This window comes from Eubalaena glacialis, chromosome 19 (assembly GCF_028564815.1).
Source record: "Eubalaena glacialis isolate mEubGla1 chromosome 19, mEubGla1.1.hap2.+ XY, whole genome shotgun sequence".
Lineage (NCBI taxonomy): Eukaryota > Metazoa > Chordata > Mammalia > Artiodactyla > Balaenidae > Eubalaena > Eubalaena glacialis.
In genome coordinates this window covers 2,836,120-2,860,755 of record NC_083734.1, presented here as the reverse complement: position 1 = coordinate 2,860,755, position 24,636 = coordinate 2,836,120, and the positions used below count along the sequence as shown (strand labels likewise).

At 52.6% G+C, this 24,636-nt stretch overlaps 1 protein-coding gene and 1 non-coding gene across 9 annotated transcripts; both read left to right on the top strand.

The window, feature by feature from the left end:
• The first annotated feature begins 7 nt into the window (after positions 1 to 7).
• SLC47A2 (solute carrier family 47 member 2) lies at positions 8 to 24,029 on the top strand. Of its 8 annotated transcripts, XM_061174601.1 has the most exons (18): positions 127 to 195; positions 536 to 671; positions 1,036 to 1,137; positions 1,360 to 1,428; positions 2,091 to 2,239; positions 2,909 to 2,951; positions 5,736 to 5,763; positions 5,936 to 6,033; positions 6,363 to 6,483; positions 7,350 to 7,463; positions 8,089 to 8,156; positions 9,025 to 9,133; positions 9,758 to 9,833; positions 10,120 to 10,189; positions 19,191 to 19,323; positions 19,394 to 19,488; positions 20,511 to 20,601; positions 21,415 to 24,029. In XM_061174601.1, the coding sequence occupies exons 3-18, from the start codon at positions 1,048 to 1,050 to the stop codon at positions 21,633 to 21,635; spliced, it is 1,575 nt and encodes a 524-aa protein (XP_061030584.1). In that variant the 5' UTR covers positions 127 to 195; positions 536 to 671; positions 1,036 to 1,047; the 3' UTR covers positions 21,636 to 24,029. The 8 variants fall into 8 exon arrangements, with proteins under 8 accessions (XP_061030579.1, XP_061030580.1, XP_061030582.1 ...); XM_061174596.1 differs by lacking the exon at positions 536 to 671 and having other exon boundaries at positions 8 to 195; XM_061174597.1 differs by lacking the exon at positions 536 to 671 and having other exon boundaries at positions 8 to 195; positions 5,719 to 5,763; positions 6,386 to 6,483.
• On the top strand, positions 12,874 to 12,945 carry TRNAE-UUC (transfer RNA glutamic acid (anticodon UUC)). The gene has a single exon. It is a non-coding gene; the product is annotated as a tRNA-Glu (tRNA).
• Positions 24,030 to 24,636: the final 607 nt, after the last annotated feature.

Genomic DNA, 24,636 nt, shown 5'->3' with positions numbered 1-24,636 from the left:
AGGTTGCACGGTGCCCCGGCCGGCCGGGCGAGGCTGGCTGCGCGGGTGCTCCAGCCTGCAGCGGGGCTCGGAATGGACGGCCCCCAGGACATGGTGCCCCCGGGCCGAGGGAGCCGCTGCCCTGCCCTCCGCAGGCTGGTCCCCGTCGGCTTTGGGGCCGAGGCGAGGACGCTCTTTGTCCTTTCTGGACCCCTGGTAAGGAGGCGGCGGTGGGGTGGAGGGCCGCCATCCAGGCATGACGCGAGGGCCGGCAGGGGCTGCTCACGACCTTGCCCAGAAACTGCCCCTGATGACTGTGTCCAGGTGGCCCCAGGGGCTGCTGCCCAGAGCCTGGCAGGGCCTGACCCCCTCAGCAGTGGGCAGCCCCCCTCCTCCCGCCCCCGTCAGAAGAGGCAGGCGTGTCCTCCTTCGGGAACCCACGGGAAGGCTGGGCCGAAAGCTGAGAGGGCGGTGAGGTCCCCTGCTGCGGGAAGCTGGGGGTCCCCTCTGGGCGTTTGCAGGAGAAGAGCTGCCTCTGCCTGTTTTATTTCCAAAGGGAAGATGGCTTAGATGCATTTTTTCCTGACCGTAAAGACTAATAAATATGTGCTCGCTGTAAGAGTTTCAGACAACACGAAAAGTGAGAAGAAACTTCTTTCTAATCGCAGCCCCTGGACAGAGCCGTTCCTAAGGTTTTGGTGTCTTTAACCCCGCTCCTCTGTTTGTGCGTGGCCTGACGAGCTGGTGACAGTAGCATCGCCAGCGGTACCCTCTCCAGCCCCTGTGCGGGGTGCTGCTTGGCGGGGAGACCAGGGCTCAGGGGTTAACGCAGTTGCGCAGCGGGGGACCCGGGCCTCCCGTCACCCAGTCTGGCTGCTGCAGCAGCCTCGCCCCATGCTCGCTCCCCCGCTCTGGGTGACTTGCCCTGTGGCCTCGAGGGGCTTTTGCGGGTCTTTGCTCGGCCTCGCAGGGCCTGGAGAGCCTCTCGCGTGGGGCTGGGCTGTGAGGGGCCAGCAGGACTGAGGGGGGCCCTTGACCGTGGCCGCCGTCCTCCAGTTCCTCTTCCAGATGCTGAACTTCATGACCTACGTCGTGAGCACGGTGTTCTGCGGGCACCTGGGCAAGGTGGAGCTGGCGGCAGTGACCCTCTCGGTGGCTGTGAGTACAGCCAGCGCCGCAGGGACCTTCTCCCCGGGGCTCCGGGGCGCAGAGACAGCCTCAGGGCACAGCTGGACCTCAGGGCCTCGCCCAAGGCACACCACACTGCGCAGGCAGGGCCCGGCCAGGATGGGTCACCGGCTGCTGGGCAACCCCCCAGGCGCAGGGTCCCCCCTCGGGCTCCGCCTGACAGGCTGCGCTCTCTCCTGTGTGTGCCTCCAGTTTGTCAATGTCTGCGGAGTTTCCATTGGATTCGGCTTGTCCTCGGCCTGTGACACCTTAATGTCCCAGGTAGGTGGGCCTCCGAGAGCCGGGCAGGGGCAGAGCCAGTCCCTCAGCTGCTGCAGAAACGGTGGGGCTGGGGGCCCACCTGAGGCCCCTTAATGTCCCCTGGATCTGGGAGCTCGTCAGGCCCTGGGCGGGGGCAGCTGTCCCTGGCACACCCACCCCCAAGGGCCACGTGCTGCAGGGACCAGACCCTCCCCTTGAAAAGAGCCCGGGCAGCCGGGCGAGAGAGCCCTGGAGGGAAAGACAGTCCCCTGACCTCGAGTGCGAGGGCCCACGGACGGGGCCTCCTGCTCTCGGGGGCCCACAGCCCAGCGGGGCTCAGCTCCGGGGGTCCCGGGCTCACGGTGGGCCTGGCTGCCACTCACCCCCAGGGAGAGTGGGCAGGTGCTCTCGCGCGGGGGGGCGGGGGGCGATGCCTCCCCCATCGGGAGCTGTTGGCGAGCCGGGCACCATGGGCGGGCGGAGGCTGGAGCTCAGCAAACAGCTCCTGCTGTCCCTCTGTGAGCAGGCCGAGCCCCCGCCGGGGCCGCCCCGGGCGCGATGGAGGGCTGCCCCGCCCCGCCCTGCCAGGCGCCTGCGGTGCCAGCCCGCCGCCCAGCCCTGGCAGGGCCCCCGGGGCAGAGGGCAGGTGCGCGGGGCGTGGGCGCTGACCCGCTGTGTTTCAGAGCTTCGGCAGCCGCGACAGGAAGCACGTGGGAGTCATCCTGCAGCGGGGCGCGCTGGCGCTGCTGCTGTGTTGCCTTCCCTGCTGGGCGCTCTTCCTCAACACCCAGCCCATCCTGCTGCTCTGCAGGCAGGACCCGGCCGTGTCCAGGTACCCCGGGCGGGGGGGCCCCTGGCGAAGCCCACCCCCGGGCCCCGCGCTTCTCTGGGTCCCGAGGCGTCGCGAGCGCGGCCCCCGTGGGGACGTTGCGAGGTTGGTTTGGAGCTTCTCCCGCGCAGCGTGCTGCTCCAGCCGTGGCCAGCAGGGGGCAGACCAACGGCCAGTTTTAACTGAGGAGGAAAAGATAGGATTTGCGTGGCGTTTGCGTTTGTGTCCCAGTGTGTGGTTGGAGCCTCAGAGATGCTTTTGAAGAAGTGAAGGGTGCACCACCCTAAATTCCAAACAGTGGAAACAGGACTGAGCCCAATTTCTGATGAATTACACGCTCTGTTATTAATTTTAGATTTGCTCCCTCATGGGAACACCTTGCTCGTTTAATATTATGCGCGCTTAATTTGGTTATTTCTTGATGTGACAGAACCTTTTTTCCCCCTTACAAACCACACGTCACCCCGAATTCAAGTTCCCCAGCCCTGAGACCCTGTGGTTGGGTCCTTGGGCCCCTCCTCCTGCGCCTTCCTAGCATGTGGTGGCAGCCTCCCCCGACCGCTGAGGTCCCGCTTGACTTGGGAGTCTTGTCTCTGGGGTAAAGCCTGCTGAAGCCTCTCCTCACACCCGGGGGCGCAGGCTGCTCAGCTCAGAGCCCTGGTTCTCCCGCAGGCTGGCCCAGGAGTACGTGCATGCTTACATCCCAGCGCTCCCGGTAAGTCCTCTGCTGAACTTGGGAGGCTGGGCCCATGCTCCCCGAGATTCTGGCTTTCTGCCTGTCTCCCCGTCAGCTGGGGAGGCCATCGGCCCTCACGCTGGCGGCCGAAGGGGCCAGAGAAAAGTTTTCATTTTGGTTGGTGCAGATTGAACTTTTAAAAAGTAGAATGGGGTCTTCCCTGGCAGTCCAGGGGTTAAGACCCCGAACTTCCGTTGCAGGGGGCACAGGTTCAATCCCTGGTCGGGCACTGCAATCCCACATGCCGCGCAGCGCGGTCAAAAGAAAAGTTATTACAATATTATTTTTTTTAAAAAGTAGCACAACATGTTTTTCTGATTAGAAAACCGTTTATGGGAGAAATTCTGGAAAGCCTGGGGAAGAAAAATTTCAAATCTGTAATCCCACCACTCAGAGAGAACACAGGTTAATCCTTCTCTCCAGGATTATTTCTCTTCGTGGGCATGTGTGTTCAAACATACAGACCCATGCGCAGTGTGAAACGGGGCCAATGTGTGTATGTTGTATTATAACCTGTTTTTTCTCTTTCAAATAAATATGTCATTAGTCTCTTGATAGGATTAAATAGCCTTCCACCATATCCATTTCAAAGGCGATGTAGTATCCTCTAGTGCCGTAATTTATTAACCAGTTCCTACATGTTAGGTATTTAGGTTGTTTGCAATAGTCACTACTATAAATTAGATTGTGATAAACATTCTTATAGAAAAATCTTCGTGAACATCTGGAATGATTTCCTTAAGATGCGTTATTGGAATTAGAGTTGCTCTGTCAATGGCTTTTGATGCCGGTTTGTACCAGTTCTACCCCCAAGAGCAATATTCTCATCAGCACAGAGTATTATTAAAATTTTTTTTCCAATTAGAAATAAGTTATTTTAACACGCATTTTATTGCTAACGAAGGTGAGCGTTTTTTCATGTATTTGTTGATCATTTGTTTTCCTTCTGTGAATTGTCCGTATCCTGTGCTTATTTTAGTGGGTTCATCTTTTTTTAATTATTTTAACTCTTGTTAAATAATTTCTTAACCCTTTGACATGTCACAAACATTTTTCAGTTTTTCACTTGCCTTCTAATTTTTGATACTTTTGACTTAGAGTTTTTAATGCATATGTAACAGTCCCATAAATCCCATCCTTTATGACGTCTGTCTTTGGGCTTAAAAACAATGAACCCATTGCAAGATTATAGAAGCATTTGCCTGTATTTCCTCTGAACCCTTTCATGGTTTCTGTCATTACATTTAAGACTGTAATCTAACAAACTTTTTCTAAGACTCATTGAATATTCTCTCTTTTCTCTGTTAATTTATTAAATACTAAATAAGCAGTCCATCCACTCCGATCAGTTTCTGAGATTGAGCCCCGCCCAGTGGTCTGTGTGTCCACCCCCAACCCATTGCTACACTGTTTGATTTGCTGTGGTTCAGTGCACGCGGTACCAGGTGGCAGTGCTGTTTCGGGGGAGTCCATCTTCCCATCTCCGGCCCCCCCTATCCTCCTCGGCACACCAGCACTGGGGACAGAGCTCTTAAGGAGGGGGCTGGGAAGGGGGCGGGTCGGGGTGAATGCATGCGGGGTGCCCATAGGGGACGCCAGGCCTGGCAGGGAGCCCCAGCCTCACCCTCCTCCCGTCTGGAAGGCCAGTGCCATGACCTCTTTGGGGCCTGGCCAGCTCCACATTTCTTCTGTATCGTGGAAACCACCTGAAAAGTCTGGTTTTTCTCCTCCAAGCCTTTGGCTCTTCAGACCAAGTGAAGGTATCTTGTCAAACAGGGCCATTGGGGCTGTGTCAGGGGGAAACATCACGTTATCACTGTGGCAGCAACTTTATCAAATAAACAAAGTCCCTCCTGTACAATGGTGCTGCAGAGTTTAACTACCAATAAAATAAGAATCATAATGACTCTTAATGTTTACATGATGCTTACCTAACTCTTGGAGCACTTAAATGTGCCAAATACTGTTTTGTAAACACTTTGCAACATTAACTTTGTATATGAATGTATGTATAAATATTAAGGATTCACACGCATGTTATTGTCCCCTTTATAGGTGAGGAAACTGAGGCACAGAGAGGTTAAGTAACTTGCCCAAGGCCACACAGCTCACAAGAGGCAGAGCCAGTGTCTGAACCCAGCTCCTCGCTCTTGCTGACTGTGCAGTGCTGAAGAGAGGCGGAGGGCTGAGGAGAGGGTGCGCAGGGGGTGCAGGCCCCGGGCCAGGCCTTGACAGAGGACAGAAAGGACAGGGCGGTGCCCCCGACACACACACTGACGCACAGGCCCTCTCTGTCCTCGGCAGACAGGGAAAGGCCCACCACCCCTGTGGGGTCTCTAACCTGCTCTGCAGAGGCTGCTGGTGCCACACCCCTGGGTGCCCCCGCCCCCTCAGTCCAAGGCCCCCCCCCTCCAGATCCTTGTCTCTGGCGGCTCGAGCCAGGCCCAGGGTGTCCCGACCTGTGGGTTTGGGCTCTGGTGGCCCTTCTGTGAGCAGGCCTGGGTCTCCTTCCTCAGCGGGTGGAAGGCCTGGCCGGCAGCCAGGAGCCCTGCGGCTCTCAGGCCACCTCCCTGCTGGTCCCAGGCCGGGGGCTGGAGCGCAGGTCAGCACACAGCCCATCTCTGGGGTCCCAGAGGTACCGTGGTGAAGCAGTTGCCCCAACTCATCTAAGAAGTGTCTGTTAGTGTTCGTCTGGTGGTGTTTTGGTAGTTGTTGCTTACTTCGTGTGTGTGTTTATTTTATACAGGCAAATTTTCTTTACAGCCTGCTGGCCAAATATCTGCAAAATCAGGTACGGGTCCCTGGCTGGAGCTGCCCCCAGCCCCACCCTGTTCCAGTGGGCAGGGGTGCCCGGGGTCCCCTCTGTGCTTTGCCCCGTCCTGATCGCCACACGGGGGCCCTCGAGGAGCTGCGTGTCCCCAGCCTCCGTCCACTCCCCTCAGTCCCACCCTTACCTACTTCAGGGCATCATGTGGCCCCAAGTCCTCAGCGGCGTCGTGGGCAACTGCGTCAACGGGCTGGCCAACTACATCCTGGTTTCCGTGCTGGGCCTGGGGGTCAGGTGAGTGCAGGGGCCTGGTCGGGAGCCCTGCCCATGGAGTGCCACCCCTGACCGGGCAGGCCAGTCCCCGTCACGGGAGGGACTGCGGAGGCTGCCCGTGCATTCCAGCATCCAGGGGTCGTGGGGAACTGGGGGCTGCTGTTCCCTCGGGTTCTGGGGACCCGCCGCCAAGGAGACGGGGCGAGGAGCTGCTGCCCACCCCTGCCTGGCCTGCCCGAAGAGGCCCAGAGTGGGTCCCTCCCGGGTGGGGCCCATCCTGGGATGGGGGTGCCGGCAGAGCCAGGCCCGTGGCCCTCCCCGCCCAGGGCCGGACTTAGCCGTGGCCCCAGCCCTGCCCTCCCTGCTCTGTCAGGGGCTCGGCCTGTGCCAACACGGTCTCCCAGTTCACGCAGGCCGTCTTCCTGCTGCTCTGCATCGTGAAGAAGAAGCTGCACCTGGACACGTGGGCAGGTGTGAGGGCCGCCCTTCCTGGGGGCTGAGCGGGCAGGTGGCAGGCGGGGTCCCAGCTGCAGCCCGTTGCAGGAGGCCTGGCCCGGGCCCGCCCGCACGTCCCTCAGGGCCCCCTCCCCGCCGCCCCCAGAGGTCCGGGCTTCCCCATCCAGTGTGTCATGGGGCAGGGCCCTGCTGCGGACAGGCCCAGGGAGCTTTCTGCCGGCTCCCTGGTCTCGGGCTGGAGACTGGAGGAGCAGCACGGGTGGCCGGCAGCGGCGGTGCCCACGTTGCTCGGTGAAGCTTCACGACACCTCGTTAGCCCCGTTTATTTACGTGGAGGAAGCTGGTGCAGAGAGGGCTTGTCATTTGCCCCAAAGGCCAGAGGTGGTACGTGGTGGAGCCTGGACCGAACCCGTTCCCAGGCCTCAGGTTCTGAGCTCTTAGCCCCTGAGACCCAGCCACGCGGCCAGTGAGCTCCTCTCCCAGCTGCTTCAGGAGCAGCTCTCGGGCCTAGTCCCTCGTGGCTGCACAGCCCCGTCTGCCTCGAGAAACCGTTTGGCACCCTGGTGTCGTGCAGTCCTCCCAGCAACACTTCCGGGGAGGAGGAGATAAGGACTAAAATTTTCATAGGAGGGAACAGGGTCCAGAAAGGGCGGGGCGGTTACCCGGGGCCCTCTGGTGTCACAGGCTCGCAGCCCGAAGCGCCAGGGGCGTGGCCGGGCATCCTCCTCCCCCTCCAGCCCCCTCCAGCCCCCTCCAGCCCCCTCCGGCGCTGGGGCCGCTGGCCAGCCCCCCGCAAGACGCCAGGTGCCCGGGCCGAAGGCAGTGGGCGGGGCGGGGCCGCAGGGTGGACCGCGGCTCAGCTGGCGGGCCTCTGCTCCTAGGCTGGTCCAGCCAGTGCCTGCAGGGCTGGGGCCCCTTCTTCCGCCTGGCCGTGCCCAGCATGCTCATGACTTGCATTGAGTGGTGGGCCTACGAGATCGGGAGCTTCCTCATGGGTATGTGGACAGCAGGGTGTGGGGAGCCGTGTGGGCCGCCCCCCAGCTCAGGACCCCCTCCCCCGGATGGGCGGTCCCCCAGCCCGGCCGGTCTCCCCACCGGGCTGTGAGCTCCCGGCGCTGCCCAGCGTAGGCCTGGCACTGAGTGGATGCCCGGGCGTGGTGGTCAGTCAGCGAGGGAGTGAGGTTGAACTGGTGTGTGAGTAGTTGTGGGCAGCACCTGGCACGTCGTTGCTCACCAGCAGACTCAGTCCAAACAGCCAGGGCTGGGGTGGCCCCGAGAGGCCTTCCAGGCCACCCCTGACCCAATTACAGACGAGAACACTGACCCCGAGAGTTAGATGGTCCAGAGTCACCCGGCAGGGCTGAGAACCGAACTCTGGCTTCCTGCCCCTGGTCCAGTTTTTCCCTTCCTCATCACACCTCGTACACAGAGGAGAGACCTTGACCCTGTAACACCTGGGCAGGGGTCTCCTGGAGGGCTGGAGCCCAAGCGGGAGCGTTCTTTGCTGTATCTGCCCTTGGAAACCACTGGCCCCTTGGCCCCCGAGCGAGGGGCTTGCTGTCAGCCCAGGGCTGTGGGCTGGCCGGCCGGGCACTCACCGTGTCCCCCGCCACCCCCCAGGCCTGCTCAGCGTGCTCGACCTCTCTGCCCAGGCCATCATCTACGAGGTGGCCACTGTCGTCTACATGGTGAGGCTCGATGGGGGCGCCTTTGCCATGCCCTGCCCCCGGCCCAGCCCCCTGATGGCCTGGGGGTGTCAGAGGAGGGGGGGCTGTCCCCTCAAAGGCTGTCTCTGTCTCCCGAGGGACCCTCTGGATCTCCTGCACCCACCAGGCCCCAGGCCCTGCCAGACACACGTGGCCCACGGCTGCTCCGCTGAATTCACGATGTGGCAATTGTTTTGAATTAATTAGCACCATTTAAAATTGGGAGATTTCACATCACAATCTAGATATTTGCGTTTTCTTGAAAAATGGGACATGCCGTTTAGCAGTGAGCCCACGTTCCTGCACACCCCAGCTGGTGGGCGCTGGGGGACAGTGGCCCTCGTGAGGGCATTTCCTCGCGTCCACCGTGGTCCCTGCAGCTCCTTCCTCTCCCCCGGACACGTGGGTTGTCCCGTGTCACTCGTGTAGCATCTGCCAGCCTCCTGGGGCATGCAGTCTGTGACCCTAGCTTTAATCAAGGGAGTTGCAAAAATCTACATGCACTAAACTAATTTATAAGGTGATTCTTGTTGTTATGGATGGCTTCCGCTGAATCTTTTCTTCTTACAGGGAACTTTTCTAACATAGTTAAGACCACATCCACCTCTTTAACACGCGTTTACTCGTGAGTTTCCGGCAGCGCGTTGATTTTGGTTGCCTGTGATGTCTGATGGCGCGGCCCGGTGGGTTTGGCTGGTCCTGGGTAGCCCACCCCACCTCCCAGGTCTCGGCCTGTCGCCAGCAGCCTCGCGGGCCCCGCCCCCCTGGGACACATCCTGCCTTCCTTCCTCTCGGCCCTCAGGGCAGGAGGGGGGCTCTAACCACCACACCTTCTTTTCTCTGATCCCAGATTCCCATGGGGCTCAGCATTGCAGTCTGTTTCCGAGTGGGGACGGCCCTGGGAGCCGCAGACACCGTGCAAGCCAAGCGATCTGCCGTCTCAGGCACCCTCTGCACGGGTGGGTGGGGTCGGGGCCTAGGCCGGGGAGGGCCTGGGAGCCAACAGTTCACCTTCCAAACCTGTCATACCTGCCACGTGGCCTAGAGCAGCCCCTCTGACGAGCAGCAAGCCTGCTGTGCCCCTTCCGCTCCTTCCCTGCCGCTGGGGTTCTGGGCTGTCAGTTTCCATCACTTAGTGGGACTCTGGGAAAGCCGGTCCTCCTTCGAGCCTGCCCTGCTGCGTTTCCAGGAGCTTGGGACCTGCCCATCCCAGCCCTCAGCGTGGCCCCGTCTGTATCCATCCTGCCTTTGTTTTCTGCAGCCACCAGGCTCAGATCAGCTCCTTGTGGAGAGCAGTGGCTCTCAGGCTTCAGCCCTGGGGGTGGGTAGGGGTGTGTGTGTGAAAACACAGAACCCCACCTGCCAGAGTTTCTGACTCCGTAGGTCAGAGGTGAGGGTCTGAGAATATGCATTCTCTAACCAGCTACCAGTGATGCTGCTGCGGCCGGTGCAGGGACCCCACTTTGAGAACCACAGGAGGAAGGGCATTTCACATGTGGTGCCCTCCTTACCAGACCACAAACGAGGGTCTTAGTCCCAATGAACGTGGGTGGAAGCTGGGCTGTGCCTTTGGTCTCTTACAGTTGGCACCTCGCTGGTCGTGGGCACCGTGTTGAGCCTCCTGAGGAATAAGCTGGGCCACATCTTTAGCAATGACGAGTAGGTAATCAGTTCTCTCACTCACTTCTGGGGATGCCAGGTGCTCCCCAGCTGGTGCCCAGAGACGCCCCCTCTACCGCTCACCTGTCGGTAGACCGGGCACCAACCGAAGGGCAGGGCAAAGTTTGGGGGCTCCTCGGGGGGTTAAAACGTGTGTCCCCCAGACACAGGGAAACTCAGAGACAGGAGCATCAGTTACGTTGGCATGGGGCAGGGGCGGAATAGAAGGGACACGAAGGGCACCCCAAGGATGCGCTCGTGACTTACCGCTCCCGTTCTCCTGCAGGGAAGTGGTCGCCCTGGTCAGCAAGGTCCTGCCGCTTTACATCGTCTTCCACCTGTTTGAGGCAGTCTGTGTGAGTCCTGCTCTGAACCCCCCCACGTTCACGCACCCTCCCCGAGGCCGGTCAGGGCCGATTCGCTGAGAGGGCTGACCGGAGAAGAAGTGCCCGAAGTGTCTGCTCGTGTTGGTTCTGTCATTCAAAATAACGAGCCCCCTTCTGCTGTGCAATTCCAACACGCCAGAGATGCACGCAGATGAGCAAAATACTGAACACTGGCCCCAGTGTAAACTCACTAATCCGTTCCTTCCTCATTCCCCAGAGCGGGGGCCAGGAGCAGTCGCGCCAGTGGCCAGAGCAAAGGGACACTTCTGAGGAGTGGGTCAGCCCAGAGTACAGCGGGCCTGACTTTCTGCTCCTTTGATCGCTAAAGGGCAGGTCCCATTTAGTGCAGGTTTGAATTATGTGAACTTTCAAAAGCATGGCATAAAGAAAGAAAGCACTAAAGTCTCATTTGATAAGCAGAATTTGAAATTCTGGGTCTTCTACTTCACATCTCGGGTCACGTGAATCTTCCAGGAAGGCATCCCGAGCGTAAAATCCACATCTCTTCATGGAGCGAGTGCTTAGCTAGCGGCACAGAACACTGGGGCAAACACCTGCACGAGAATTATTATCAACTCTTATGGAAAATAAATAACCTTGGGAGAAACTATTCGTGGAGGAATTTTCCAGAAGCCCCAGTGCTCTCTGCCCAGTTCCCTGTATGTTCCAGGACTGGCCTTTGAATTTAACTGGGCAGATACCTGGAGCACATTTCTGACCTCAGCAGGACCGCTTGCTCTGGGCTGGTTTTCGTCATCAAATCCATAGCTTTTACCGCAGAACATTAAGAGAAACCATCTTATGGATTCTGTTATTGCTTTTGTCATGGGCTAGTGTTAAGGACACTGTTATTACTTTTTCTCTAGCTCCAAGGTGAGGCCACAGCTGAGAGATTCCTCCTGCAGTGTAAGGTCGGGGAGAGCTCTGGCTTCTAAATGTTCTGAAGGCAGCACCTCTCCGTTCAGTTTGCCCACCAGGGAACCTGAGGCAGATGTACAGTTAGCAATTGCAAGGGACCTTAGAGCTTGTGTATCTGCATCTATCATCTTTCCCCCTGGCTAGATCTATATCATTCTGTTTTTTTTTTTTTAATTAATTAATTTATTTTTATTTTTGGCTGCGTTGGGTCTTCGTTGCTGTGCGTGGGCTTTCTCTAGTTGTGGCGAGCGGGGGCTACTCTTTGTTGCGGTGCGTGGGCTTCTCATGGCGGTGGCTTCTCTTGTTGCGGAGCACGGGCTCTAGGTGCATGGGCTTCAGTAGTTGTGGCACGTAGGCTCAGTAGGTGTGGCACGTGGGCTCAGTAGTTGTGGCGCACGGGCATAGTTGCTCCGTGGCATGTGGGATCTTCCCGGACCAGGGCTTGAACCTGTGTACCCTGCATTGGCAGGTGGATTCCTAACCACTGCGCCACCAGGGAAGACCCAATCTATACCATTCTTAATTTATGTGTTCCATGGACCTAATCTTTATTTTATATTTTTTATAACTTTCTTGAGTTATAATTTACATACCATAAATTCATGCATTTTAAGTACATAAGTCAATCCTTTAAAATAAATTTATACTTGTGCAGCCAACACTGCAGTCCAGTTTTAGAATATTTTTATCACCCCCAGAAAATTCCTGGGGCCTGTTTTGAAGTCACTCCCTGCTCCCATGGCCAGCCCTAGGCAATCCACTGACTTGCTTTCTGTCTGTGTGAACTTGCCTTTTCTGAATATTTCATAGACATGGAATCATACAGTATGTAGTCTTTCGTGTCTGGTTTCATTCACTTAGTGAAATGTTTTTGAGGTTTGTCCATGTTGTAGCATTTTTCAGGACTTCATTTCTTTTCTGTGGCCGAATGATGGTCCATTGTGTGGCTGTAACATGTTTTGTCTACCCATTCATCAGGTGAACATTTAGGTTGTTTTCAGTGTTGGCTGTTGTGACTAAGGCTGCTGGGAACGTTCACATACAAGTCATCATGTAGACGTATGTTTTTGCTCCTCTTGGTAGAGTCCTAGGATTTGAATTGTTAGGTTGAAGCGTAAGTTTATTTTTAACTTTCTAAGAAACAATTAAGCTGTTTTCCAAAGCAGCTGTACCATTTTACATTCCCCCCAGCAATATATGAGGATTCCAGTTCCTCCCCCTTCCTTGCCAATTCTTGGTATTGTTTGTCTTAAAACTTTAAAAACAGATTTTATTTTTAAGACCAGTTTTGGGTTTACAGAAAAATTGAGAAAATACAGCGAGTTCCCATAAACCCCTCTCTCTCCTCCTTTCCCCTTTTATTTACATCCGGTATTAGTGCAGGACATTTATTTAGTTGATGAAAGAATATTGATACATTATAATTAATTAAGTCCATAGTTCTCCATAGGGTTCATTGCTGGCATTGTACTTTCTATGGATTTTGACAAAGGTATAATGACATGGACCGACCATTATAGAATCATACGAGATACAAACTACTGTATATAAAATAGATAAACAACCAGGTTCTACTGTATAGCACAGGGAACTGTATTCAATATCCTGTAATAAACCATAGTGGAAAAGAATATATATATATATATATATAAATGAATCACTTTGCTGTACAGCAGAAACTAACACAACATTGTAAATCAACTATACCTCAATTAAAAAAAAAGAATCATGGGAGTTCCCTGGTGGTCTAGTGGTTAGGATTCGGCACTTTCACTGCCGTGGCCCGGGTTCAATCCCTGGCCAGGGAACTGAGATCCCACAAGCAGTGTGGTAGGGCCAAAAAAAAAGGAATCATATGCATAATTTCACTGCCATAAAACCCCTTTCTGCTCCCCCTGTTCATTCCTCCCCTTCTCCCGCTGTCCCCCTCCCTCACCCGCTGGCCATCACTGATCTTTTTACTGTCTCTAGTTTTGCCTTCTCCAGTGTCTTATAGCTGGAGTTAAACAACACGTAGCCTTTTCAGATTGGCTTCTTTCATTTAGTCATGTGCACGTAAGGTGCCTCCACTGGGTCTTTTCATGGCCTGACAGCTCGTTTCTTTTTAGCACTGATGCTTCACTGCCTGGACGGACCACATTAAAGGGCATTGTGGTTGCTTCCAAGTTTGGCCAATTATGAATAAAGCTGTGAACATTATTGTGCAGGTTTTTGTGTGGACATAGTTTTCAACTCTTTCTGCAAATACCTGGCTGCATGATGGCTAAATAGCATGGTAATATTATGTTTAGCTTTGTAAGAAATTGCCCAACTGCCTTCCAGAGTGGCTGCACCATTTTGCATTCCCATCAGCAGTCAACGAGAATTCCTGTTGCTCTGCATCCTCGCCAGGATTTGGTGTCGTCAGTGTTTTGATTCTAGTCATTCTAACAGGTGTGTAGCGGTGTCTCATTGCTGCTTTAATTTGTAACTTCCGACTGACACGTAATGTGGAGCATCTTTTCATACGCTTATTTGCCACCAGTATGTCTTCTTTGGTGAGGTGTCTGTTCAGAGCCCATTTTAAAATTGGCTTGTTTTCTTATTGTTGTGTTTTAAGAGCTTTTGTATAGTTTGTTTTTAATTTTAATTTTTATTGGAGTATAGTCGATTTACAATGTTGTGTTAGTTTCAGGTGTACAGCAAAGTGATTCAGTTATACACATATACATTTTAAAATGTATTCTTTTCCATGATGGTTTATCTCAGGATATTGAATATAGGGCCCTGTGCTCTACAGTAGGACCTTGTTGTTTATCCATCCTACATATAATAGTTTGCATCTACCAACCCCAAACTCCCAGTCCATCCCTCCCACACCCCCCTCCCTCAATAATTCTTTATATGTTCTACACATAAGTCCTTTATCAGGTATATGATTTGCAAGCCCAGTCTGTGGCCTGACTTTCATTTTCTTATTTATTTATTTATTTATTTTTAAAAAATAACTTTTATTTTTATTTTTGGCTGCATTGGGTCTTCGTTGCTGAGCGCGGGCTTTCTCTAGTTGCGGCGAGCGGGGGCTACTCTTCATTGTGGTGCGTGGGCTTCTCATTGTGGTGGCTTCTCTTGTGGAGCACGGGCTCTAGGTGCGTGGGCTTCAGTAGTTGTGGCACGTGGGCTCAGTAGTTGTGGCGCACGGGCTTAGTTGCTCCGCGGCATGTGGGATCCTCCCAGACCAGGGCTCAAACCCGTGTCCCCTGCATTGGCAGCTAGACTTTTAACCACTGCGCCACCAGGGAAGCCCTGCACTTTTAATGTAGTCCAGTTTTTCGTTTTCTTTTCTTTGATGGTTCACGCTTTTGCTGTCATGTATAAGAAATCTTTGCCTAACCCAAGGTCACAAAGATTTTCTCTTATGAATTCTTCTAGACATTTTATAGTTTTAGGTCCTACACTTACGTTTATGATTCATTTTGAGCCCATTTTTGTGTTTGGTACGAGGTAAGGGTCTAAGTTTATTTTTTTGTGTGTGGATATTCAACAGTCCCAACACCATTCTTGGTGTGTGAAAGAAAGGCTATTCCCTCCCCAGTGAATTATCTTGGCACTTTGGTCAAAAATCAATTGATTGTAAATGTAGCGATTTATTTATAGATTCATAATTCTGTTTCATTAATTTATATGCCCATCCTGTGCCAATACTACACTGTCTTAATTACTGTAGCTTTATAGTGAGCTTTGAAATAAGTTAGTATAAATCTTCTAACCTTGTTCTCTCTTTTTAATTGCTTTTGTTCTTCTAGATCCTTTGCATTTCCATATGTATTTTAGAACCAGCTTGTTAATTTCTACTAAAAAGCCTGCTGGGATTTTGAAAGGAATTGTGTTGACTCTACAGAGCAATTTTGGGAGAATTGTCATCTTAATAGTATTGTTAAAACGAACATGGAATGTCTCTCCGACTAGTTAGATTTTCTTTAATTTACCTCAGCAATGTGCTGTAGTCTTCAGTGGTCAAATCTTGCACTACTTTTGTTAAATTTATTCCCCAATATTTTGTTCTTTTTGATGGTATTATGAATGGAACTCTTTTCTTAATTTCATTTTTAGGTTGTTCATTGCTAGTTTATAGAAAGATAATTCATCTTTGTTTATTGATCTTTTATCCTGTGACCTTGTTAAACTCATTCTAGTAGTTTTTGGTGTGTGGAGTCCTTAAGATTTTCTACATATAGGATCATGTCATCTGTGAATAAAGAGTTTTACTTCTCCTTTTCCATCTGGCTAGAACCTCCAGTACGATGTTGAGTGGAAGTGGCAATAGGATACACCTGTGCCTTGTTCTCGGTGTTAAAGGGAAAGTATTCAGCCTTTCAGCATGAAATATGTTATCTGTAAAATTTTTATAAATGCCCCTTATTGAGGCTGAGGAAGAGCTGTTCTCCTGCTTTGAAACACTTTCTCATGAATGCGTGCTGGATTTTGTAGAATGCTTTTTATGTATCTACTGAGATAATCATCTGGTTTTGTCCTTTATTAATATGGTGTAATTACATTAACTGATTTTCAGATGTTTTACCTTGCATTCCTGGGATAAAACCCTCCCGATCGTGGCGTATATCTTTTCTAATATATGTCACTGAATTTGGTTTCCTAGTATTTTGTTAAAGATTTTGTGTCTACATTCATGAGAGATATTGGTCTGTGATTTTTATCTTTTCCTTGTGATATCTTGATCTGGCTTTGGTATCAGCATATCATTGGCCTCCTGGAATGATTTTGAAAGTGTTCTCTCCTCATATCTATACATTTTGAGTTTGTGAAGGATTGGCATTACTTCTTCTTTAAACAGGTGATAGAATTCACCAGTGAAGCCATCTGGGCTTTTGTCTGGCTTTTGTCAGAAGATTTTTAACTAATTTAATTTATTTACTTGTTATAGGTCTATTTACTTTCTATTTCTTTTTTTAAAAAACTTATTTATTTTATTAATTTATTTTTGGCTGCGTTGGGTCTTCGTTGCTGCGCGTGGGCTTTCTCTAGTTGCGGTGAGCGGGGGCTACTCTTCGTTGCGGTGCCTGGGCTTCTCACTGCAGTGGCTTCTCTTGCCGTGGAGCACGGGCTCTAGGCGCGCGGGCTTCAGAAGTTGTGGCACGTGGGCTCAGTAGTTGTGGCTTGCAGGCTGTAGAGCGCAGGCTCAGTAGTTGTGGTGCACGGGCTTAGTTGCTCCGCGGCATGTGGGATCTTCCCGGACCGGGGCTCGAACCCATATCCCCTGCATCGGCAGGTGGATTCTTAACCACTGTGCCACCAGGGAAGTCCCTCACTTTCTATTTCTTGTTAAGTTTGTTTTAATAATGTGTGTCTTTCTAGGAATTTATTCACTTCAACTAAATTGTCTAAATCTTTGGCATGAAGTTGCTCATAATATTCCCTTACAATCCTTTTCTTTAGGGAAAGTAGTAATGTTTCTCCTTTCATTCCTAATTTTGGTAATTTGTGTCTTCACTTTCCTGTTTTCTTGGTCTTATTTTACCAAGATCAAATCCTTAGTAAGTGTTCATCAGTTTTGTGAATCCTATCAAAGAACCAGAATTTTGGTTTCATTGATTTTTCTCTGCTGTTTTCTGTTGACTATTTCAGTGAATTCCACTTTAATTCGTATTATGCTCATCCTTCTGCTTTATTCAGGCATAGTTTGCTTTTCTTTACTGGTCTCCTAGGGTGGAATATTAGGCTACTGATTTGAGACCTTTCTTTTCTAATATGGCCGTTTAAAGCTATACATTTCCCTCTAAGTATTGCTTTAACTGCATTTCATAAATTTTGATATATTGTATTTTTTTCATTCAAAATATTTTAAAATTTCTCTTGTGATTTATTTTTTGACCCATGGGTTGAGAAGTGTATTGTTTAATTTCCAAATATTTGGGGGTATTTCCAGAATTCTTTCCAGTAGACATCTCTAATTTAATTCTGTTGTGGTCAAAGAACATCTTTTGTATTAATCCAGTTTTTCTAAACATACTGCGAGTGCCAAGTCATAACCACTAGACCACCAGGGATCTAGATGTACTGAGGCCTGCTTGGTGATGTACCATGGGTCCATCCCAGAGAGCAGCCTTTCCCCAAGGACTGCTGTTCTGTTTAGTCTTGCCTGTGATCCTGTCTCCTCCCCAAACTGCAGCTGCTGTCTCTGCTCAGTTTTGTATTTTGTTTTTCTCGTTTTTATTGTTAAGCTTAGCTTCCTAGGGGTCACCCCTCTGTCTGCATAGCTCAGTGTTCAGCCAGTTACTGTTTGGAGGGGATGCTGAGGCACGTCTGACCGCTGGTAGGGCTTCCGTTCTCTGCTGAAGGAGCCGAGTATGGGCCGGGGCCCACGCAGAGTTCAGGCTGTTTTCAAGTCTGCCCCAGCTTTTGCTTTCTTCTGGGTCCTCTCGTGTCTCTTCTGTGCATGTGCACAGGCTCCGCTGTCCAGGGTGTGTGGGAGGCTTGGGCCTGCTACAGCCTCTGCTACATGCATGCTCAGCCTCTGGCCCACTTGGGACAGAGAACTTACCAAGCATCCCCTGCCCCAGCTGTTTCGTCTCATTGGAGCTCCCTGTAAAATCGCTTGTCCACCGGTCCACTGCTTCTCCCTAACAGGCCCACAGCCTCAGGCTAGCGGGCCCACTGAAACTGTCTCTGTAATTCACAGTGCTCTAAAGGGCTTCTCAGCCTTGGCACTGACATTCTAGGACAGATAATTCTTTGTTGTAGGGGGGCTGCCCTGGGCATCGTAGGATGTTTAGCAGCATCCTGTCCTCAGCCCGCTAGATGCCAGTGCACCCCCCACCCCGAGTTGTGACAACCAAAACCAGCTCCAGACATTGCCACATGGCCCCTGGAGGGCAAAACCACCCCCCAGACTGAGAAATACTGGTCCAGAGCACATCAATCGTAATTTGGCAGAAGTCTTTTTTTAACAAAAAGGATCATCTTTTATGTCATGATACATATTGAGAAACATGTGTGCCATATTTTAAAGTTGAAGAGGCACACGTCTCCTACCCCCAACGCATTTACCTCTTTGCTCAAATGTGGGAAAGCAAACCACACAATACTCCCCATCCCTCATCTTAACAAAATAAAAGTAACCGAACATCTGTTGATCAATAGTGCTGACAGGGCATGCGCGGAGCCTGTAGTTCTTTAGCTCATTAGGTCTGGGATTGAGCTGGGAGGATGAGACAAGTGAAGAGGTTGTGCTTTCTATAGACAGGTCTCACGAGAGCGTCATCATGGGGCAGCAGCGGGAAAGGCTGCCTCTTCCATATGGAACAAGACACCTTCACCTGCTGGTGCAGAAGGCAGGATAATGCCCCAAAGGCATCCACATCCTGATCCCCGGACCTGTGGGCGTCACGTGGCAAAAGGGATCTTTGCAGATGTGATTAAGCCGAGGGTCTTGAGGTGGGGAGACTGTCCTGGATTATCCAGGTGGCCCAGTGTTTTCAGAGGTCCTTAGAAGTGAGAGAGGGAGAAGCAGAGGTCAGAGCGATGCCTTTGCTGTCTGGGGCCTGCGGGCAGGAATGCAGGTGCCTCTAGAAGCTGGAAAAGGCAATGAAGCAGATTCTCCCCGGGGCCTCGAGAAGGAACCAGCTCCACCTTTAGCACAATGGGACCATTTCGGCCTTCTAATCTCAGGAACTGTAAAATAATCCACGTGTCTTGTTTTAAGCCACTGTTTGTGGTAACTTGGTGCAGCAGCAACAAGAGACCTACACACAGTCCGGATGAGGCGAGCTCAGTTTCCCAAGCCGGTGGGTAGTCCGTCACCAACTTCGCCTTCCCTCTCCAGGGAGGCAGTCAAGGTGTCGACCCGGGCTCTGGAGTTGTGTCGAAATGCAGCGGCTTCTGCATGACCCCGCGCAGGTCCCCGCTGGGAAGGAAGGGGGACAAGGGCCCATCCAGGTCCCGTGCTGTGGACTTAGACGAGGCCAGGCCCCGTAGATTCCTGCGGAAGCTCCCGCTGCTGAGACCCCCGTCAGCCTCCGCGTCACCAACCCCGGCCCCCTCTGCCTCCCCGCAGTGTCTCTACGGTGGGGTCCTGAGAGGGACCGGCAGGCAGGCCTTCGGGGCGGTCGTGAACGCCGTCGCCTACTACGTCGTCGGCCTCCCGCTGGGCGCCGTGCTGACCTTCGTGGTCGGGCTGGGGATCACGGGTACGTGGAGTGGGGGGAGGCGGGGGCCCCGGGCGGCCATCAGACGCTCCCACTGCCCCGTGTCCTGCAGGCCTCTGGCTGGGCATGCTGGCCTGTGTCTTCCTGGCCGCCGCGGCCTTCGTCACCTCCACCGCCTGGATGGATTGGAAGCGGGCCGCGGAGGAGGTGAGTGCTGCTCCCCCGAAACGCCAGGGGGCGCCCTGTGCTAGGACTGCGGGCGTCATAGAGACGGTGCGGCGCCAGCGGCGCCCCATGCAGGTACCGCAGGAAACCACACCAGACGCACAAAGGAAACCTCAGCCGCCCGACTGCCGAAGGCCAAACTAAAGCAAACGGCTCAGTCAGACTCGTCTGAACGTGGGTGAGCCCCGAGGGCGCTGTGACCTTGGAGGAGGTGACGACAGCGCCGTGTCACCATCCTCTCGGAAGAACTGAAACCGGGGGGACCGTCACTTGCTCGTCAGAGGCGTTAAAGCCACAGCTTAGGCTGCGGGCTGAGCATGGAGGGGGTGTTCTCAGACCGAATCCCCGCGGAGTGTGGGTTTGCCTTCGTGTGTGGATCCAGTGCTCCTGACGTCTGAGACGACGGATTAACACAGCCCTAACACACCACCGCTGTAAAGTCCCCCAGAAGGGTGAACACGGGCAGACCTCGCTGTGCCGCGCTTTGTAGATGCTGTGGTTTCTACAGGTTGAAGGTCTGGAGCGAGCCCACATTGAGCAAGTCTATCGGCGCCATTTGCCCAACAGCATTTCTCACTTCATGTCTCCCTCACATTTTGCTAATTCTCATCATATGTCAAACCTCCTCATTATCTCCCTCATGGGGAGGTGTGGTCACTGATCTCTGATGTCACTATTGCAAAAAGCTGATGGCCTGCTGAAGGCTCAGGTGATGGTTAGTATTTTTTAGCAAAGAGGCACTCTTTAGCTGCGGCAGGGACAAGGCTTTTTTAGACATGATGGTATTGTGTGCTCAACAGACTCCAGTATCGTGCAAACATCGCTTTTATATGCACCGGGAAACCAGAAAACCCCGTGAGTGGCTTTGTTGTGACATCCGCTTTATTGCAGTGGTCTGGAGCCTCCGAGGTGTGCCTGTGTGTGACCATGTCCTGCTCGGCCTGCAGGGCACAGCTGAGGCCGGGGTGGACAGCAGGCCAACCGGACGACTCCGTCTCCTTCAGGTGCAGAAACGCGTGGGGCTGCCGCCCCAGGCCGCTGAGAGCACAGCCCCCAGCCTCAGACCCGGGCCCGAGAGAGCGGTCATATCTTCAGGTAACGCTGCCCCGCGTGCTCGGGTGACCGGGAACTACGCGAGCCCCAGCTGCCTTTCTTCCTCAGCGTGACAGTGACGTCCGTCCTAACGACAGGAGAGTGACACTAACATCCACTACCTAAGAGGCCCCGGGAAGCAGGCCCCGTCCCTCCCCAGCCTGGGGGGCAGTGAGCCTCGGTTCCATGCAGATGAGGGAGCGGGTTGAGCGCTTAGGTCTCTGCCCCGTCATCCTGCAACTGCAAAGGCAGGGGATGAGGTCGGAGCACGGACCGTTGGACCCTAGAGCGTGTTGTCAGCACTCACCTCAAACGCAGGGTGGGAGGCCTGCAGGCGTGGGTTGGGCAGGTCAGCCTGGCTCGACTCAGCAGCGTGCGGGCACTTCCCGCCGACCCCCCGAACCCCACGAGGTGGCCGCTCTGCTGCCCCGGGGCGGGCGCTGGTTATCACGGCCCAAAGCCCCAGCTATCCCAGTGCTCGTGCCTCGTCCTGCGGTGGGGAACCAGCTGCAGACTCTATGGGCTTCACTTGTCACCAGGGAACGTGCAAAGGCAGCTCGACTAAGCGTTTCATACGTGCCCTGAGGTCACTGGTGAAGGTTAGGCATCACACAGGCTCAGACCGGCACACACGTCTGATCTCATCTCATCTTAGCGACAGCCTTTCCTGCGCATCCCACGTAGTTCCCTTCTCTGGTCGTGCCGTAGAGAAAAGGCGGGCGTCTCCTGCTGTGAGGCACAGGCGTCGATCGTGCACCTCCAGGCACCCCCCCGCCGCCCCCCTCATGCTAAACTGGCCCCTGTTTGCCTCTGCAGTGGCTACGGGCAGCTACCCTGGCGTGACCCTGACAATGTACTCAAGGCCCGAGGCCCATCTGGACCTCTTCGGGACTCCGGAAGCAGCCCAACCCCTGCCAGCTCCCCTTGGCAGGCTGTCGGCCAAACAGCTGGCCATCCGCCGAGGGGCTGCTCTGGGGGCAGCGATGGGCACGCTGGTAGTGGGGCTTGTCATCAGGTTCCTGACTGCCAGGCCCTAGCAAGAAAGGAAGCAGAGAGTGGCTGCCCCACCCCACATCCTCAAAAATAGACCTTCAGCCGGTGCCTCGTGTGACGTAACGGGTCTGAATTGCGGTTAACTGCTCTTTAGAAGACCTCAGCTGACCGGAAGACGAGGCTCCAGGGGTTGCTACCATTATTCAATAACGTAAATGGCTTCAAATTGGAGATTTCAAATCAAAACAAAATGGCAAATGCCACTGTTACATTAAGAAGTGCATATTTCTAGGCTGAGTCTGCTGCCCAAGTCTGTACACAAAGCCTTTGTGAAGCTCTGGAAAGGGGGCTAGCGGGCCCCGTGCAGCAGCCCACCTCGCGGAGACCCCCATCTGCGTCCTGCCCACGCACCCTCCGCAGATCCAGTCGCCGTGAGGCCCCGACCAGGGCCAGGCTGGTCACCTTTCCTTCGGTCCTCTTGTGGCATCAGCATTTTCACGTATCACAGACCTTGAGAAACACCTTTCATACAGTAGCGATAAGATATAAACAAGGGCAGCGAGGCCCAGATCGTTGGGCCACGTAGCCTCAGGGTGGAATCTGATGCTGATCTGAATTCTAGGATGCTTTTGAGGCCTGGGACTGGTGACCATTTCTGGGCTCCAGGCCACACACCGCCACCCAGTGGGGGCAGCCTGGCCTCTGTCATCATCAGTCCCTTCAGCATCAGTAGCTATAAACACACCCACAGACAAATGGATTTATTGATCAAGGTCAATAGCAAAAAAGGATGCAGAGTGCAAGCCCTGGTTCTGAAGAGTCAGCACGCCGTGGATCCTGCTCCAGGCCCTCTGCCCACAGAAGGCAGAAGCCTGCACCCCCATCTGTGACATGAAGACAGCTTCTGCACCCAAACACAACGACCAGGTACAGAACACAGAAAAGTCACGTCACGTGTCCTAAGGTTGAGAGGTATTGAGGAAAAAGGACTCCATGCTCAAGTAAGTTTGGGAAACAACACACACCGGCACTTCAAAGGTTCCGTAGGCCTGGGATCTTTAAGATGCTTGTGTGCTTTACAAACCCCTTCTAGGCAGGATCGGCAGTGGGACCAGTTTTTGTGTAAAATCTTATGGGATTGGTGTCTCGTGAATGTGCTTACAGAAATACTTGTTTTGGGTCAGCAGATGGGGAAGGAGGATAGAGTTGGAAAAAAAACCCTATTTACTCTATAGATTATTTTAAAAAACAACCCACAAATGACAAAGTAAAACTTGAGAAAAATCTTCTTGGCTGAGAATTTAAAATGAGAAATAATCAGTTAAAGAAAGCTGACCAACACCTCCTTTGATAGATAAAGGCAAAAAAAATGGATTTATAGTTGGAGAAAACTTGTGGTCAAAGAATTGTCTCCGACAGGGGATATCTGGAAACTAAGAACATTATTACAATTCATGCCAATTTTACCAAATATAATGTATTTATTCTAAAGCAGAATATACTAGTAGACAAGCCAATACTTTTGCTTAATTAGAATGTTTAATATTTGCAAACAAATCAACGGATAAAGGATTAATCTCCAAAATATATAAACAGCTCATGCAACTCAATCTTAAAAAAAAACAAACAACCCAATCAAAAAATGGGCAGAAGACCTAAATAGACATTTCTCCAAAGAAGACATACAGATGGCCAAGAGGCTCAACATCACTAATTATTAGAAAAATGCAAATCAAAACTATAATTAGGTATCACCTCACACCGGTCAGAATGGCCATCATCAAAAAAAATCTACAAACAATAAATGCTGGAGAGAGAGTGGAGAAAAGGGAACCCTCTTGCACTGTTGGTGGGAATGTAAATTGATACAGCCACTATGGAGAACAGTATGGAGGTTCCTTAAAAAACTAAAAATAGAACTACCATATGACCCAGAAATCCCACTCCTGGGCATATACCCAGAGAAAAAACCACAATTCAAAAAGACACATGCACTCCAGTGTTCATTGCAGCACTATTTACTATAGCCAGGTCACGGAAGCAACCTAAATGCCCATCAACAGATCAATGGATAAAGAAGACGTGGTATATATATATACGATGGAATATTAGCCATAAAAAGGAACAAGATTGGGTCATTTGTAGAGACGTGGATGGACTTAGAGACTGTCATTCAGAGTGAAGTAAGTGAGAAAGAGAAAAACAAATGTCGTATATTAACGCATGTATGTGGAATCTAGAAAAATGGTACAGATGAACCGGTTTGCAGGGCAGAAATAGAGACACAGATGTAGGGAACAAACGTATGGACAGCAAGGGGGCAAAGTGGCAGGGGGTGGTGGTGGTGGTGGGATGAACTGGGAGATTGGGATTGACATGTACACACTGATGTGTATAAAATGGATGACTAATAAGAACCTGCTGTATATTAAAAAAGTGTAAGGTACGATATACCAAATGAAAATTCCGTACTGAAATTCTGTCTGAGCTATTTTATGATTGATTATTCTGATAGTGGCTTAAGCAGCTGTTTCCTAGACTAGCCTAGTGATTGACTCTCGCCACCTCATCCTGTGATGTAGATGTAACGTACTACAGAGAGCCTAACGGAGCAATTCACTCAGTGGTGGATCACACGTTCCTAGGGTGAGTTACACTCCCTCACTGGCCACCCCCCATCCCCCCCCCGCCCCAAGGGCTCTCCTTCAGACTTCCCATCTGGCTGAAGTGCCCCAGGTGGGGTCCTGGCCGCGCTCGGGGTGGGGGAGGGTCTTCCGTCCCCTTTGGCGGGGCAGCTGCTGTGGCTCAGGGTCCTCCTCCAGACGCCCCCCCTCCACCAGCCCCCGAGGCTCTCAGGGCTGCAGAGCCGTGAATGCCCAAGGCCTCCTGTCCAGGACAGGAAATGTTCCCCACGTTAAGTTCTGTGGACCCAATCTATTCAGAAAGGCATCTCTCTCACGTTCAAAAAAGGGAAATTTACTTGCCTTGTGCTACAGAAATAAGAAACTTAGATTTGTCCCTGAAGAGCCACTAACTTGCAACTTG

Bases quoted from the DNA above. Each gene is read 5' to 3' on its own strand.
- SLC47A2 (XM_061174596.1), top strand. From the start codon at position 73: ATGGACGGCCCCCAGGACATGGTGCCCCCGGGCCGAGGGAGCCGCTGC. The intron at 10,190-19,190 runs GTGAGTCCTGCT...GCCTCCCCGCAG, and splicing joins ACCTGTTTGAGGCAGTCTGT to TGTCTCTACGGTGGGGTCCT. The intron at 19,489-20,510 runs GTGAGTGCTGCT...CGTCTCCTTCAG, and splicing joins GGAAGCGGGCCGCGGAGGAG to GTGCAGAAACGCGTGGGGCT.